Genomic DNA, 15,001 nt, shown 5'->3' with positions numbered 1-15,001 from the left:
CGGAAGAATATATAGCTCAAGATTAAAGCCACATATTTAGCTTAGATTGTAAAAGCTGGTTACATAGGCAGTCTAGGCCCTAGTAAGATTGGTTACATTGTTTTCTTAAATATAACTTACAAAGACTCAGTACATAGCTTTAAATGATTATCAGGCATATTGTCAGCTTGGTCGCAAGATTTGGCAGACATTCCATTTCTGAAGGCATGAGATATTTTTAGATAATTCTACTCCTCAAGATCTCCTCAGTGATTCCCACCTTGCATTTTGTCATGTTCCCTGGTGAGAAAAGCCTTCTGCAGCAAAGAACCCCATGACCTTCCCTCTACTCTGAGTCGTTCTAAATTTGATAAACCATAGCAGATTTTATAAACTGTTCTGGGTCCGGAGATGTTACTACAAGAAATTTCAATTTGAACATCCAATACAAATGAATAGCTGGCAAGCTATTTTTCTTTTATTAAAAGATCTATCTATCCATCGATTCATCTACGCATCCATCCATCCATCCATCCATCCATCCATCCATCTATCATCTATCTATTTTGTGAATAGATGTCCCATACATGTGCAGTCCCCAAGGAAGCCAGAAGAGGACATCAGAACCCCTGAAACTGGAAATATAGAGAGTTGTGCCCCACCAACCCCCACCATGTGGGTACTGGGAAAAAGAACCCAGGTCCTTTGCAAGAGCAGGCAGTGCTCTTAACTGCTGAGCCATCTCTCCAGCCCTAGAAGCTATTATTTTTCTTTTTATGCTCTCAAAATAGATTGGATGCTGGTGTGGAATGCTTCACCTCAGACCTTCCCTAGAGTTAGGCTGAGTGAAACCAGGCAGAGCAAGGCTCTCAGAAGTTGCATCGTCAGCACTATCCTAATGTGGGGAAATTTCCAGTGATTTTTCTCACACACACAAAAAAGTCTCCAGGGCATTATTCAGTGAACAAAAAACTTGATGAAATGTTTGTGCTATTTTAAAAATTGCCAAATCAAGGACATGACGTGCTTTAAAAGTCACTGCCAAAAATATGAGAAGCATCTTCCAGACCCAGAAAAGAGAGTTGAAACATCTGTGCTCATTTTCCATTGTGGAGGACAGGGCTGTGTAACTGATAAGGATGGTGTTTTGCACGTAAACACTGTGACGCCCTGGGCACAGTCTCACTGGTGATGGGTACCCAGACACCTTGGAGGAATGGTGAGTTTGTATCCAGATGTGCAGGTATGTGTGAATGCTCTAAGGATGGAGAGGAGCCAGCCCACAACTCGGGTCCCTGTATGTGTGGTACCCCCTGGTATTAGTAGCACTTTAAAGTGGCTGCATGGTTTATGCTCACACTGGCTCAACATCCTCACCATTTGGCCTTATCTGATGTCCTAACAGGAGCCTGGTACTATCTTCATATCCACCTCTCTAACAACAATGTCACTGACGTCGTTTCCGTTACTTCTTGCCATCGGTATCCCTTCGGTGTGAACATCTGGCTTCAGAAACAGGTTCTTGTTCTGGAAACAGGTACGTTGTCCTTGTTTAGAGGCACGGTATGTTGTGGAAATTGCCTCTGGATCTGTGGCTCAACTCTTCATTTTCATAATGAAATTCTTGAATTAGCAGAGTTCTAAATTTTTAAAGAATTTTTTTTATCAGATTCCATTTTGTGCTCTCTGGGTATCATCTATGAAATTTTGGCCTTTTATAGGCTCTGAGAGTTGTTTTGTAACATTTTCTTCCAGAAATGTTGAAGTATGCATCCGAAGTCTACATAGCGTAATTGCATACAGTGTGAGGGAAGGCAGAATTCCAAGGCACCCACCCCCACCCATATGGATTCCCAGTGGCTCCAGTCCCTCTTCGTCATTAAACTCCCATGGTGCCTGTGTTGAAAATGTATTGACCACTGTGGGAGCTCAAACCCCCTGAACCCACTCTTGTTAGTTTAATTTGCCTTTCTGTGTTGTTCTGTTTAGCTAACTTTACTGAGCATTCCTCAAGTTTACTAATCCTTTCTTATCTATTATCCAGCCTCTTAATAATACTATCCCATATACCTTTTCAAAATGTGGCTGGGGAGGTGACCCAGGGGCTAAGAGTGCTTGTTATTCTTCCAGAGGGTCTGCATCAGGTGGCTCACAGCTGCCAGTAACTCCAGGGGACCCAACACCCTCTTCTGGCTCTCACAGGCACCTACACTTACTTGGCCTGCATGCCCACAGCCAGTCTTCCACTGTAGCTCGTGGGGAACAGGGACATTACACATGACTTGGAGTCTTGATGTATTCGTGTTTAGAATTCCTAAGTATCTTCTGCGGTCCCTGTCTACTTTCTACTTACATCTCTCATGGTTATTTTATACTGCTTTTCTGATAAATTCCACCTTTATGTCACCTCTGGATTTTCCCCCAATTGACTATATGTCTCATAACTGTGAGTCTCTTTCTTGCCTAGTAATTCCTTAGGATGGTGTCTGGTGAGGGTACTGTTTTTGCAGACTCTTGATTCTGTTGTCTTCTTCTGAAGAGTGTTGAATCCCACAGTAAGTTAACTTTCCACAGCCATGACTGTCACCTTGGTCCTATTGAGATTTGGTTCTAGGTTTTGTCACTGTGTGTCAGCTCAGGTTTTCCTATTATATTTTCAAGCCAAAAAAATAAAAAATAATAAAGTGACCTCACCCCTTAGAAGTGTTTGGGATGTCAGTGAGAGCTCAAGTTCTGCTAGGTGCAAGAGTCAACAGTCTGTCACGGTGGCAAAATAACTGAGAGAAACAATTTGTAAGGAAGAAAGGTTTCTTTGGGTTCATGGTTTTTAAAGTTTCGAATTACAGTCATTTGGTTCTGTTGGTTTAGAGCCTCGAGCAAGGCAACAACACATCTTGCTTAGACAGAACTGCTCCCCACATGGTGATCAAAAGCAAAGAAAGAAACAAGAAAGGTCCAGAGTCCCATTATGCCTTTCAAGAACATGGACCAATGGCCTAACTTCCTTCCATCAGGTCCCGTCTTCTAAAGGTTCCACCACCTCTATTATAGCTTGCATCTCTGTGATAAAACACTGACCAAAACAACTTAGAGAAGGGAAGGGTTTATCTCATCTTACCACTCCAGGTCACAGTCCATCACTGAGGAAAGGCAGAAACCGACACAGAGACCGTGGAGAAATGCTTCTTTCTGTCTTGCTCATCCTTTTTTATACCACCTAGGACCAGGGATGGTACTTGTGATGCTTTGTATATGCTTGGCCCAGGGAGTGGCACTATTAGGAGGTGTGGCCTTGTTGGAGTAGGTGTGTCACTGTGGGTCCTCCCCTAGCTGCCTGGAAGCCAGTATTCCTCTAGCAGCCTTCAGATGAAGATGTAGAACTCTCAGCTCCTCTTGTACCATGCCTGCCTGGATGCTGCCATGCTCCTGCCTTGATGATACTGGACTGAACCTCTGAACCTGTAAGCCAGCCCCAATTAAATGTTGTCCTTATAAGAATTGCCTTAATCATGGTGTCTTTTCACAGCAGTAAAACCCTAACTAAGACAGTAGTTCCCAAAGTAGGCTTAGCCCTTCCATATTAATCACTAGTAAAGAAAATGCCTGACAAATGAGCCCACAGGCCAATCTGATAGTGGCAGTTCCTCAGCTGAGGTTCCCTCTTCACAGATGATTCAACTTGACAAAAACTATACAACCTTAATGGTGTAGGAAGCTGTTGGGTGAACTTTCAAACCATGGGCCTTTGGGAGATACTTCCAAACCACAGCCCCAGGCCCCAGTAGCTCAAATGGACCCAAGTTATCTCCCTAGCACTAGGCAGGTGCTAGCAACCTCTGCTCAGCTCTTTCAGGATTCTAGCTGGTGCATTCAGTCTCTTGGAGAGCCAGTCACATGTGCTGATCAGGACTCAACACAGAGTGGATATTTAGCATCTTACAACTTCCTTTCTTAGGGAGTTCTTCCCCCCCCCCTTTTTTTTTTTTTAATTTTCCCAGTGATTTTGTAGCCCCAGACTCAGACATGTAACCCTTTGGTCCACCATCTTGAGACCTGTTCCTAGTATATCTCAATGATGACAAAGGACTCGCTGGGAAAATGGCACCTATTTGTGTCCCTTATTGCAAAGGCCATGTCCACTTGGATTCTTGTCTACCCCCGACTTCCTGGTACTCACAAATGGCTCATTTCTGTACAGACAGACTTAGCATCGTTATTGTATGAAGAATGGGTTTTTGATGTAGCTTCTCCTCCATGGCTAGGATCTTAAAGGTACCTGCCTCTGTGTGTGTGTGTGTGTGTGTGTGTGTGTGTGTGTGTCTGTGTGTGTCTGTGTGTCTGTGTGTGTCTGTGTGTGTTTAAGCCAACTGATTCAATAACTAATAAACCCCACACTGGAGAAAGGTGATTCCATCAGTAGTAAATAATCATTTGTAGCATTTCTTGTCCACAAGTGAAAAGAACATTGGTTGTTATATCCTGCTTTACACAGCAACATATAAAAGGCTCTATGTGGTCCGGTGCATTTTCTTTTTTAAAAGATTTATTTTGTCTTATGTGTATGAGTGGTTTGACTCTGTCTATAGTTTGACATGTCTACAGTGTTTCCCTCCTGCCTACAGTGTGTGTCAAGCAGGTTGTAACCCGAGTAATGTAACCAGAATCTCTTGCATGTCCCATGTCCCATGTCCCATGTCCCTCCATTCACCATCTAATCCCTGGCATACACTTCCAACAACTTCTCTGTCACTAAGGGGTCTGCTTCTTGTCCTCTTCAGTTTCCACATGATGTTTCTAAGGGCTCACACCCCTTTGGTCATACAACTTGCTTGGAAATACATTAGAATGTTAACCATTCCAGTTCCAGTGGGGACAGTGCTGCCACCCATGAATTCATAAGGCTTGTCTTTCATTCTGGGCCATTCTCTCTCCTGTCCTTCCCCAGGTCCAGCCACCTTGAATTTCACCCAAACTTCAGACACCCCCGTGCTTTTGCCAGCCTGACCCTCTGCTGGTGCCCTGTAATATGAAACAGTCTGCTAAGAGCTAGGAGACAAGGAGGGGCATAAGAATTTTGTTCACCTTGCCTAGCCTTCTAGCCTTCCCAGTGGTGCCCACAGAGAGCAGGAAATATGCCGAGCCCGTTCTCAGAAGCTGGAGTCAAGTGGCCAGTCAGGAGGCACCGCATCCAGCAATGTGAGCAGAAAGACGGGCAAAGAGAACTGTGTATTCTCAAAGGATTTGCAGTGCTTGGGTACCTGGGCTGCCATCAGAAGGCACCTAGACCTGATTCCAGAACAAGGCTCTCAATCGTTGGGGATAGGCTTTTATTTCAACTGGCTGAGATAGAGATGCTGGGTTAAATTATAATCTGGGTCCATCCCTCGGTGCAAACCCTTCTGGTCCACCCAATCCTCTGAAAACCTTTGTATGACCCCAGCTGAGGTTTCCACTCAGCTACCCCCTGTTCCAACGGTGAGCATGCCAGTTTCCAGTAGTGTACCCTCTACAACAACCCCTCTGGTCTCACAGTATCCCCTCATGCCCAATGTCCCCAGCGTTCTGGTGTTCCAACACCTCGCCTCCACAGTCTGCTACTTCTAGGTCCCTGACGGCCAACCCGCCCCTATGAGGGAGACGCTTTTTGTGAAAGGGTCTCAGCCACTTTCAGTATCTTCTGTCTCTGCCTTGCCTAGCCTTGGCCCCGAGCGCCACCCGGGGTCCTCGTGTCCCTGTCCCCAGCTTCCCCACCGCCACCGCTTGAGTATCTCCATCACCACCTTGAGTCCCACCTCTCGGTCTCCGGGGTACCCGAGGATGCCCACGGTCCTGGCCCCGGCCTCCCGCGTCCCCCGCGTCCCCAGCCCCGCGCCGCTGACGCCATGACGCCGCGGCGGAGCGAGGGGCGGAGCGGGCAGCCCGACGAGCGCGGCTCCGAGACCGGTCCCGCAGCAGCTGTGCGCCGTGGCCGATGGACATGGGCACGCAGGGATCGGGGCGCAAGCGGCTCCCCAACCGGGAGCGGCTGACGGCGGAGGACGACGCGCTGAACCAAATCGCGCGCGAGGTAAGCGAGGCGCGGCCACAGCTGTCAGCGTCCCCCGCGGTCCCCAGCCGTCCCCAGTGGTCCCCAGCGGCCGCGCTTTGGGCCGGGCCCCAGGAGCGCTGGGCCCCGGCTTTCATCCACGGCCTGCGGACCACTCGGCACCCGCCACACGCCGGTGGCGCCACTGCCCTCAGCTCCAGACCTTGGTTCTTGTGGGCCGCTAGTCCCGGGGACTGACTCAATCGGGTCACCCGGAGCTCAAGGTGGCCGGGTCCCAGTCGAGTGGGGATCCAGTGCCCCTCCTTGTATCGGGAAATGAGGTTAGGCCAACCCTGATGACCAGTGGCGGCCCAAGAAGCCACATGGCCTTGCTGAAATGGCCCCAGTTGGTTGGTGACCATTGCCACACAGGGATCAGCTTGGGAGTAACTTAGGGGTCCCGTGTCTGGACCAGCCTGAGAGCAAGCTAGGGCATGTTTGGACGTTTGATAAAAGTTTCCTGGACAGTTCATTACATCGCAAACGCATTCTCTAATGAACTTCTTGTGTGGCAAAGGAGGGCGCATGGGTGTGCGTGTCTGCACAAACGCCCGGTTTTCTCCCACAAAGATGCAACCTTTAGGCTGCGGCAGCATGCGTGACACGTGGAAAGACTAGAGCAAACTGGTAGCAGCCGCTCTGGGGGAGGGGGCCGACTGGATAAGATGTAGGGTGGACAAAGAAATCAGAGAAATTTGTATTGCCTTTCTGTTCCCCTTGAGTTGAGCGTCCTGTGCACATACTAACTAATAGTGATTTTTTTAAAAATTAAAATGTCCATGCAGGTGAAATCCAGGCTCCTCCCACCTCTTCTGAGTAGGTTGTGATGGAGAGTTAGCCTACATATTATTTCTGCGTGGAAAAACTTCCCAGCAGTTTAGGCTGTGGTTACATTGGAGAGGTAGTTGCTATGGTCTTCCTGTTTGTAGTTGTGAATACCTGAGTTCAGTTTTAATTGTATGTGGGTCCGTGTTTGCAGAACACTGTGTAAAGAAACAGTTATCTTTGTATAGGACAGCAGAGGGCTTTCCAGCAAACTCCTACCTCATCCCCTGAAGCCCAGTGTACATATTCTGTCCTCTTTGCTCCCTTTTAACACTTAACTCTCCCATGTCACCCTAGGCATAAGTCCCTGCCTGTACCAGGTGCAGTTGGCAGAATGTGCAGAGGTTAGTCATTGCCTGTAGAAGGCGCCACCCAGGCAGGCAATATCTTATACCAAGAGCTCATTAGAAACAGGTGCACAGTGGGTGATTAATAGTGTTGGTTACAGGACCTTTGGCTAAATACGGACACTTGCTATATATGTAGTGGTTTGAATATAATTTCCTAGTTAGAACAGTCTCTTATGTGGGTCTGTGACTACACAGCAAACAAGTGTCCCTAGGAGGGCCAGAGTGCCCCACAAATCCCAGTGGTTGCAGGACAAAGGAATGAGGAGATTGGGAGTCCCATAAGCCAGCCTCTTATCGGCTGCTTGGTATAAAAATAGATTGGAAGCAGAGGCCAGGGAATGGTTCTGCCTTGCACCCAGGGAGCCACAGTCAGCAGTTATAAAGACAGGCAGAAGTCAGACCTGAGCTTCCAGACAGGCCAGACCACTCTGTCCTAACTGTGCTGGTCTAGGAAAGCCAGCTTGCTGGCCTCCCTCAGCTCTGTTCTTATCTCTGAAAGAGGGGCAGACTCCCTGAGGCTTTGGAGACACAAAAGAAAACCAGGCAAAGTATATCCAATGCATGAAACGAGTGCACGGCTGAATAAGACAAACCTCCAGTGAAAGTCAGCCGCAGACGTGGCCCTTACCAAGAGCATTCAGTGAAAAGACGGAGGGAGCAGGTGATGCTGTCTGCTCTGCTACAAATTGAATTCTGTTGGCCAGCTGTGAAGTTAAATCAGTATTCAGATGGCAAATATCTAGCCCCTAAATTATTCAATGTTCTTGTGAACATTAGCAAAATTGTCTCAGGCTTGGTTTCCAATTCACTCTTTAATCCATGATCATGATATCCAACACCCAATCCTAAACAGTCAAGAGTTAGCAGGAAAAGTGGCAAAGATTTGAATCAGAAGGGGGTCTGGCAGTATGGGTAGAATTATCTTGTCATCCCAGCACTGAAGAGGCCGAGCTGGGAGGATGCATGTGGACTCAGAGGCCAGTCTGGGTTACAAAGTGAGACTCTATCTCTCACACACAAAAAGAGTGGGTTGGAACCTGCAGATCAACAATGCCCATAGAAGACCCCATCTGACAGGAAAGGTCATGGACGGGCCTGAAGGTTTGGAGTGAGAGAGAATGCCAGCTAGCCGATAACATCAGAGGCTCTTTCCTGGAGGAAATGGTATCTTGAGCTCTTGAAGGATGTTTCTACCAGCCAGATGGTTTGGCTGCCAGGACAAAAGCCCTGACCACTTGACCTAGACAAGGGACACAGCAGCAGAGTATGGAAATCCCAGGAGAGAATGCTAGTACTTATATCTCAATACTACAGGCTCCTGTATGCTGACCCCATCACAGGCAGAGGTACTGTGTGGAAGTTCACTGACTTTCTCCTCAGCCAAGGGATCATTCCAGGATGGATCCCTGAATTATAGTCTCCTCTGTCTACCTCTCTCCAGGGAGCTAGAAGCAGCTCTCTGAGGAATCTCTGTGAGTCTCTAGAGTTTTCCTGCTCCAAATTCTGAGACCAGATAACCGGCTTCCATGAAGTCCCTGTGGCAAAAGGAGACAGGACTATCCACGCCTGGCCTGGATCTGGGGAGAGCCCCTTGTCCTGTGCACATACCAACTAAGGACCGGGCATCCCTGCCCCAAATCCTTTAGGAAGCTATGTAGGCCTGAGTGGAGGTGGAGCAGACCTGAGAGTGGCAGGAAGAAGGTTGCCTTCAGGAAGACAAGTGGAGATTCTGGGTCACGGTCATCTGGAGGCCTGGGACATAAGGGCAGGGAACCCACTCAGTGGACTGAAAGAGGAGTTCGGTTCTCCTGGGGCTCTGAAGTTCTCTGAGAAAGAACAGAGGTTTTCAGTGCCCCCAAGACAGTCTGCTTTGTCTCTTTCCATTTCCACAGGTCCCATCTGGCTCCAACCTAGCAAGTAGATGGGTTGTCATTTAATATGCCTTTGGCATATCCATATTGATTGGATCATCTTTGGGAGGTGAAATTCTAAGGATGTTGAGGGAAGGGCTCTCTCTGCCAGCACTCTCAAGACAGTAAGACATGGCCTTCTAGGAGGCTGGGAGTGCCAGGTCTCACATCTGGCTGAGGTGTTGCTGAAGTCTTCAGAAGGTAACTCTCAAGGCCAAGCCTTCCCCCCTCCCACACAGACCTTCTGCCGGTGACTTTGGGAGGGCCTGGACCTCCCCTTCAGCAACTCTTCCCAAGGCTGCTCAGTGTCCTCGCCGGGCCTTTCCTGCCACAGTCACAGCAGCTGGCTGCATTTGGGTTTGTCCATCATGAGCTAGTGGAGCCATCTCCTTAGGTGGTGAGTTGGTCCCTCCCTCTGTGGCCTACATTAGATGCCTTTCCGAATTCAGCAGGGCAAGACAGGAAGGGGAGGGGAAGCTCTATCCATAACTGTCCCTGAAGCCTCTTGTCCAAGGAAACCACTGTAAGTGAATCCTCCCAGCATTGTGGTCCAGGAGCATTAAATGTTGAAAGCTCATAGCCCACCCCCAACCTCACCTTCACTGGATCGAAGTTCCTGGTATGTAGAAGATGTTCCTCCCTCCCCCAGCTTGTCCCCAGCAGAGCTCCTGGGAGAAGCAATCTGCAGCCATTAGCTCACACATGTGAGAAGAGAGAATGCCACTCTCCCACTCTGGTGACTTCCTGTCCTAGACTCACAGGCTGATGGCACCTGTCCATGTCACCCTGCTGAACCCAGGCTCCGTCCTGCTTGCCTCTAGGGCTCCTGCAGGAGACCACTAACAGCCACATGCTGGCTGCAGGCTCTTCTGGGAAACCTGCTGCAAGCACCACTTTTGTGTTGGGCAACCCTACTGAGATAGTACTTCCACATGCTCTGCTTATCCTTCCAAGCAGGCCTCAGGCCTCAGCCTGTATGAGGTGAGCCTGTCTATGCATCTGCCTGCTCAAGCTTCAAGGCCATTGGGATTTCAAAAGGTCAGGGTGTGATCATGGGTCTAGCTCATCTTAGACCCTTGCCTCCACTACCTTTAGCAGCAAGCTGACCAGGCTTTCTAGGACTGAGGGATCTGGGAAGAATTCAGCTACCATGACAGACTCCTGGCCTCTGTCAAAGTCCCTGTGCCCCACTTCCCCACTATGATAGCACACTAGGGCCAGCCACTGCCTGAATTAAACAAAGGGAGGTGGTCCTTTTTGCTTCCCAGCCACTTAACTTCAGTTGGATGTCTTTGTTTCCCAAGACTAGTCAACTCATAAAAACCTAGTGGACACTGGCTGGCTGTGCCACCCAGGGTTAGGTTAATACTATGCAGTCAGGAAGTGGTGGTACCCCACCTTCCACGGGTGGGAGAACATGTGGCTGTTCATTGTCCAATGTGAAGAGCTGCCCCACCTCAAATACTAATGTAGCCATTCTGGGTGGCCCTTTTAAGAGAGGCACAGATCTGGGGGATGGATATCATACGTGAGGTATTATGAATGGCCAGAACAGGATTTCCTGGGCCTGTGAGCTTGGACTGTTGATGTGATTTCCGAAAGATGGAAGAAGCTGGAGAGGAATCAGAGTCTCCTCTGGACCGCCCTGCTGTCTCTGGTGGCCTCCAGGCCCCACCCATAGTTATTTCTATCAGAACCAGCTGTCTCTTCCTCTGTGGAGAGTCTAAGTGGTTCCTAGCTCCATGCTCAGTGTGAGGGTTTTCCTATGAAAGGCTGAAAAGACCTTAGGCTGAATGGTGAAGACCACAGTCCTGGACTGTAGTCAAGATTGTCACCTGTAAGTCTCATCAAAGTGTGGGACACAAAAGGAAAAAAAGAACAACAGTGAGCCAGCCATTCTCAGAAGCTTCATCCCACAAACCTACTAAGTCCCATCAGAAGAGTAGAGAGTTCGTTTAATGCCCCGTCTAACGCTTGATTGCAGATGACAGCCTACACTCAGGCCAACTTCACCAGTCCCTGGGACAGCTGTCCCCAGTTGACCTGAGAGCCCTCAGTGTAACCTTTTATGAGGCAGACACTGGTGCTCTCTGCCTGACTTCTTCCCTTCACTCCTAACTCTGGAAAGCTTTAGTTTTTATCTCAGCAAACTAATATGCAGTTTTACCATTGTGCATGTTCTCAGGCCATTACCAACACAGCTGGCTGGACAAGTCTCTTAATTGTTTTTAACATTATTTTTCACCAAGCGATATACAAATGTTGTAGGCAACATGATGGTGGGTACTCAGTTTATAAGATTGTTTTCAATCATATTTGCTGTTTTCAGCAAATAATTAGCATAACACGCACATTGTTCTCTAAGTCAGGGGCATGGAAGAATACATCATTTAAGATTATAACTATGCACTAGCTTAGGTTATAGAAGCTGGTTACATGGGAAATCCCAGGCAAGTCAGGTTGATTGTTACATTGCTTTCTTAAAGGAAGATCAAGCAAACAGGCTGAGTACACAGTAGGACATCAGTCTTAAGTCTTATATGACCTCAAGGTATATTATTAGCCGTGTGTGTGTGTGTGTGTGTGTGTGTGTGTGTGTGTGTGTGTGTGCATTGTTGGCTATGAGGTCCAGCACAAGTTCCAGTTTCTAGAATGTAAAAGATATTTTCATAAGTAATGCATCGCCACTGCCCTGTAAAAGTCAAATATTTTAAAGGGTCCTTAAGTCCCCGAATGGCCTGGCGAGTACCATGGTTTTCACAAATATTATGCATATAAATAGATATTCCATTACTAAAGTGCAGCTTATAAAATTATTCTTCATACATTTATCAAGCTTAGATGCTGTCTGTTGGGCCCCCTGGGTTGAAAATTGAGAGTGGGTATCCATGGAGACCAGCTGCCATTCCCCCACATCCTCATCCTGTATTTCTATTGTTGTGGGTTAAATAATACACTCATTGGTATAATGTCATGGTTGGTTGAGGGTTTTGGATGCTAGAATCAGGTTTCATAGGTTCGGATTTGCCCTTTATTCCATGGTCAAAAGCAATTGCATGAGCACTTGGTCCTCCCAGAAGTGCAGCAAGGAAATACTAACAGTCCACTTCCCATGAGGTAGGTGGTGATGAGGGCAAATGAGGGGTGTCAGGATGATCAGGCCAAGCAAGGTGCACCCAGGACACGCCAGTGGAAGTGACCATGTTGCACACCACACATCACTTTGGGAGCCAGACAGCACAACTAGCAATTTCTTTTTATTTAAACTGCTTGCCTGTCCCCATATCTATGATCTGTAATTCTTCAAAGTCTTAACAGACCCTTTATGGTCCCATATTGTAACATAATTAGACAAGTCAGACCATTATCCCACTCTGTTTATTCCCCTTCACCCTCTCAGTCAGGTCTGGGAGTCCTCGGGCTTTGACCCCCTAGGCTCTCACTCCCTTCTTACAGCTATGAAGGATCCATTCTTTTGCCTTTGGGGGGGGGGGTTGAGTCCCTGTTTCATGGATTGTAATTGTCTTTCTTGGTTCAAAACTTGGTTTTGCTGGAACATGCCCTTCCGAACAATGGTACCTTTCTCAAATATTTGCATGTCTAAAGAAGCCTCCCATTCTACCCACCCACTTGATTGATGGTTTGGTTGTATCTAGAGGTCTAGGTTAAAAATAAGTTTCTAAAGAATGTCAAGGGTTTTTCTGTGTCCTTTGAAGTGGCTTCCAATTGGTATTGTTCATTGAAAAGAGCCCTGGGCAGAAAGTGAAGGTGGCACTTGGTCCTCTGTGGGGGAAAGGATGCAATTTGTTGCATTCACTTGACGAAACACCAGCAGAGCCACAGCGGAAGAGCGTGGGAAGTAGGGCAAGCAGGTTTGTCAAGGACGAGCCTGTATTACCTTCTAAGCCAGTAAGTCAATGTGCAAAAGTAACATTAAAAATGAATTTCTGCTGTCATCTTAGGGCCTCTTCCTATTTTGTTCTAGCATTGAGGGTTGTTCTGAGAATTTTAGTCCCTTCTGTGGTTTCAGTATTATAACCTGCTTTTATTCTCTGGACCCTGTGGCAGTCACTAGTTTTACTATCCTAGGCTTTCCCCATAGGTGTTGAGCATGACTGGCTTCATTCAGTCTGGAAATGACTATCCAGTTTTGTGGGGTGTCCCCACCCCACCAGCCCTCTTCTCTCTTCTGGGCACAATGACTGATCTTTCTTTTGTTCTGTCTGCATGTCTGTCTTTTGTTAGATCGCCTGGGACAGAATTCAAGTTAATCTACTCCTATTAAATATATCTGAACTATATTTAATTTTAATTTCTTGAGGTTTCCCTCCTGCCCCTCATCCCTTCCCCACTTTATGATTCTTCCTTCTAAGTTTTGTTTTTTTGTGTATTTTTTTTTTTTTATTTTGAGACATAAATCCTATCTGCCTTGAGAGTACAGAGATCCTCCTGCCTCTGCCTTCCAAGTGCTGGGGTTAGAAATGTGTGCAACTTTACTCAGATCACATGTATTTATTTGTGTGTGTGTGTGTGTGTGTGTGCGCGCGCGCGCGCGCGTCCCACAGGCAAATGTCAAAGGACGACATGGGGGAGTCACTTCTCTCTCTCTCCGCCATTCAGATTCCAGGGATGAAACTCAAGTTGTCAGTCCTGGAACAAGTGTATTTACTCACTGAGCCATCTGACCAGCCCTCTTTTTCCTTTTAATCTCTCTGTCTCTCTGTCTTTCCACAAATACAGCGTCTCACTATGTAGTCTAGCCTGGTCTTGAACTCACTGTCTTCCTACAAAGCAGGTAAAGCACTCATTAGTCTGGAGTTAAAAAAAAAAAAGTAAGATTTTTGAGCTGGATTTAGGGACACACGCCTGTGATATTAACCTTTGAAAAGCAGAAGCAAGAGGATTGCTACAAGTTCAAGGTCAGCTTGTGTTACATAGCAAGTTCCAGGATGGTCAGGGTGATCTAGCAAGACCTTGTCTCAAAAAATAATAATGAGAGAGAGGGGAGGAAGGGGGAGAGGGAGAGGGAGAGAAAGAAAAAAAATCAACAAAATATCAACAGCAAAAGGGAAAAATTTTTTCTAACATTAGGCATTGAGAATCATCAATTTATTCATTGGGTTGTCAAATTCCTAGGACCTGAGATACACCTGGGCTTGGGTAGACAGAATGTGATCCATCCTTGGCAGGGGGTAAACTCTCAGGTCAGCAGCATGTGAGAGCCAGGAACAGTCATCATGGAGCCGCTGGTGCCCTCCGTCAGGATTTCCACTCCCTTCTTGGTCTGAACCACTGAGCAGCTCTGACCCTATTTATATAGATGCCACCGGGGCGTACAGGCCATCCAAGGGCTCACATACCGTCTGGGAGCTCACACGCACCGTCCAGGGCTCACACATGCTGTCTGTGGCCTCACATATGCATCCGGGGGCTCACACACGTCATCCTGGGGCTCACATGCCATCCATTCTGCTTTTCACCCCTTCCCATGCTGCGTTGCTACCCTTATCCTTGATTTCTTTTCTTACCATCTTCTATGGCATCCCTCATCTGGGAAGAAACAAGGCTATCCAGGCTGAATCCCATAAGTGGGATTCCCAAGCTGACTGAGTAGGGAGCACGGCTATCCCAAATATCCTAATATGCTTCTCACTGCCTCTGGCATTTTTGTCTTCTTTTATTCTGAGCAGCCGGGCCTATGGGTCATCCTGGTTGTGGTGGGATTTGTCTCTGTCTCTAAAGGCTATCACAAGAGCCACCGGCCTTGATCATTGTCAGCAGTTGGAGTGTGGCAGCGTTACTGAGAACCTTCGTTCTTGATTGTTTTGAAACGGGTTGAAATAGCCACGTAG

The 15,001-nt window shown here is 47.5% G+C and overlaps 1 protein-coding gene across 35 annotated transcripts in view; it reads left to right on the top strand.

Annotated features, from left to right (window-relative positions):
* The first annotated feature begins 5,884 nt into the window (after window positions 1-5,884).
* The window catches only part of Lrrfip1 (LRR binding FLII interacting protein 1), a 128,510-nt gene continuing 119,393 nt past the window's right edge, over window positions 5,885-15,001 (top strand). For 23 of the 35 annotated variants that reach the window (XM_034522086.2, XM_034522082.2, XM_076914803.1 and 20 more), the window contains exon 1: window positions 5,887-6,046. In XM_034522086.2, the coding sequence (XP_034377977.1) occupies window positions 5,951-6,046 (96 nt within the window). In that variant the 5' untranslated portion in view covers window positions 5,887-5,950. Of the gene's footprint in view, window positions 6,047-15,001 lie in introns of all 35 variants that reach the window. The other 12 variants (XM_034522085.2, XM_076914813.1, XM_076914812.1 and 9 more) reach the window with 4 other exon arrangements.

The sequence above is a fragment of the Arvicanthis niloticus genome, chromosome 17 (genome assembly GCF_011762505.2).
Source record: "Arvicanthis niloticus isolate mArvNil1 chromosome 17, mArvNil1.pat.X, whole genome shotgun sequence".
Classification (NCBI taxonomy): Eukaryota; Metazoa; Chordata; class Mammalia; order Rodentia; family Muridae; genus Arvicanthis; species Arvicanthis niloticus.
This window is presented reverse-complemented; position numbering and strand designations above follow the sequence as displayed.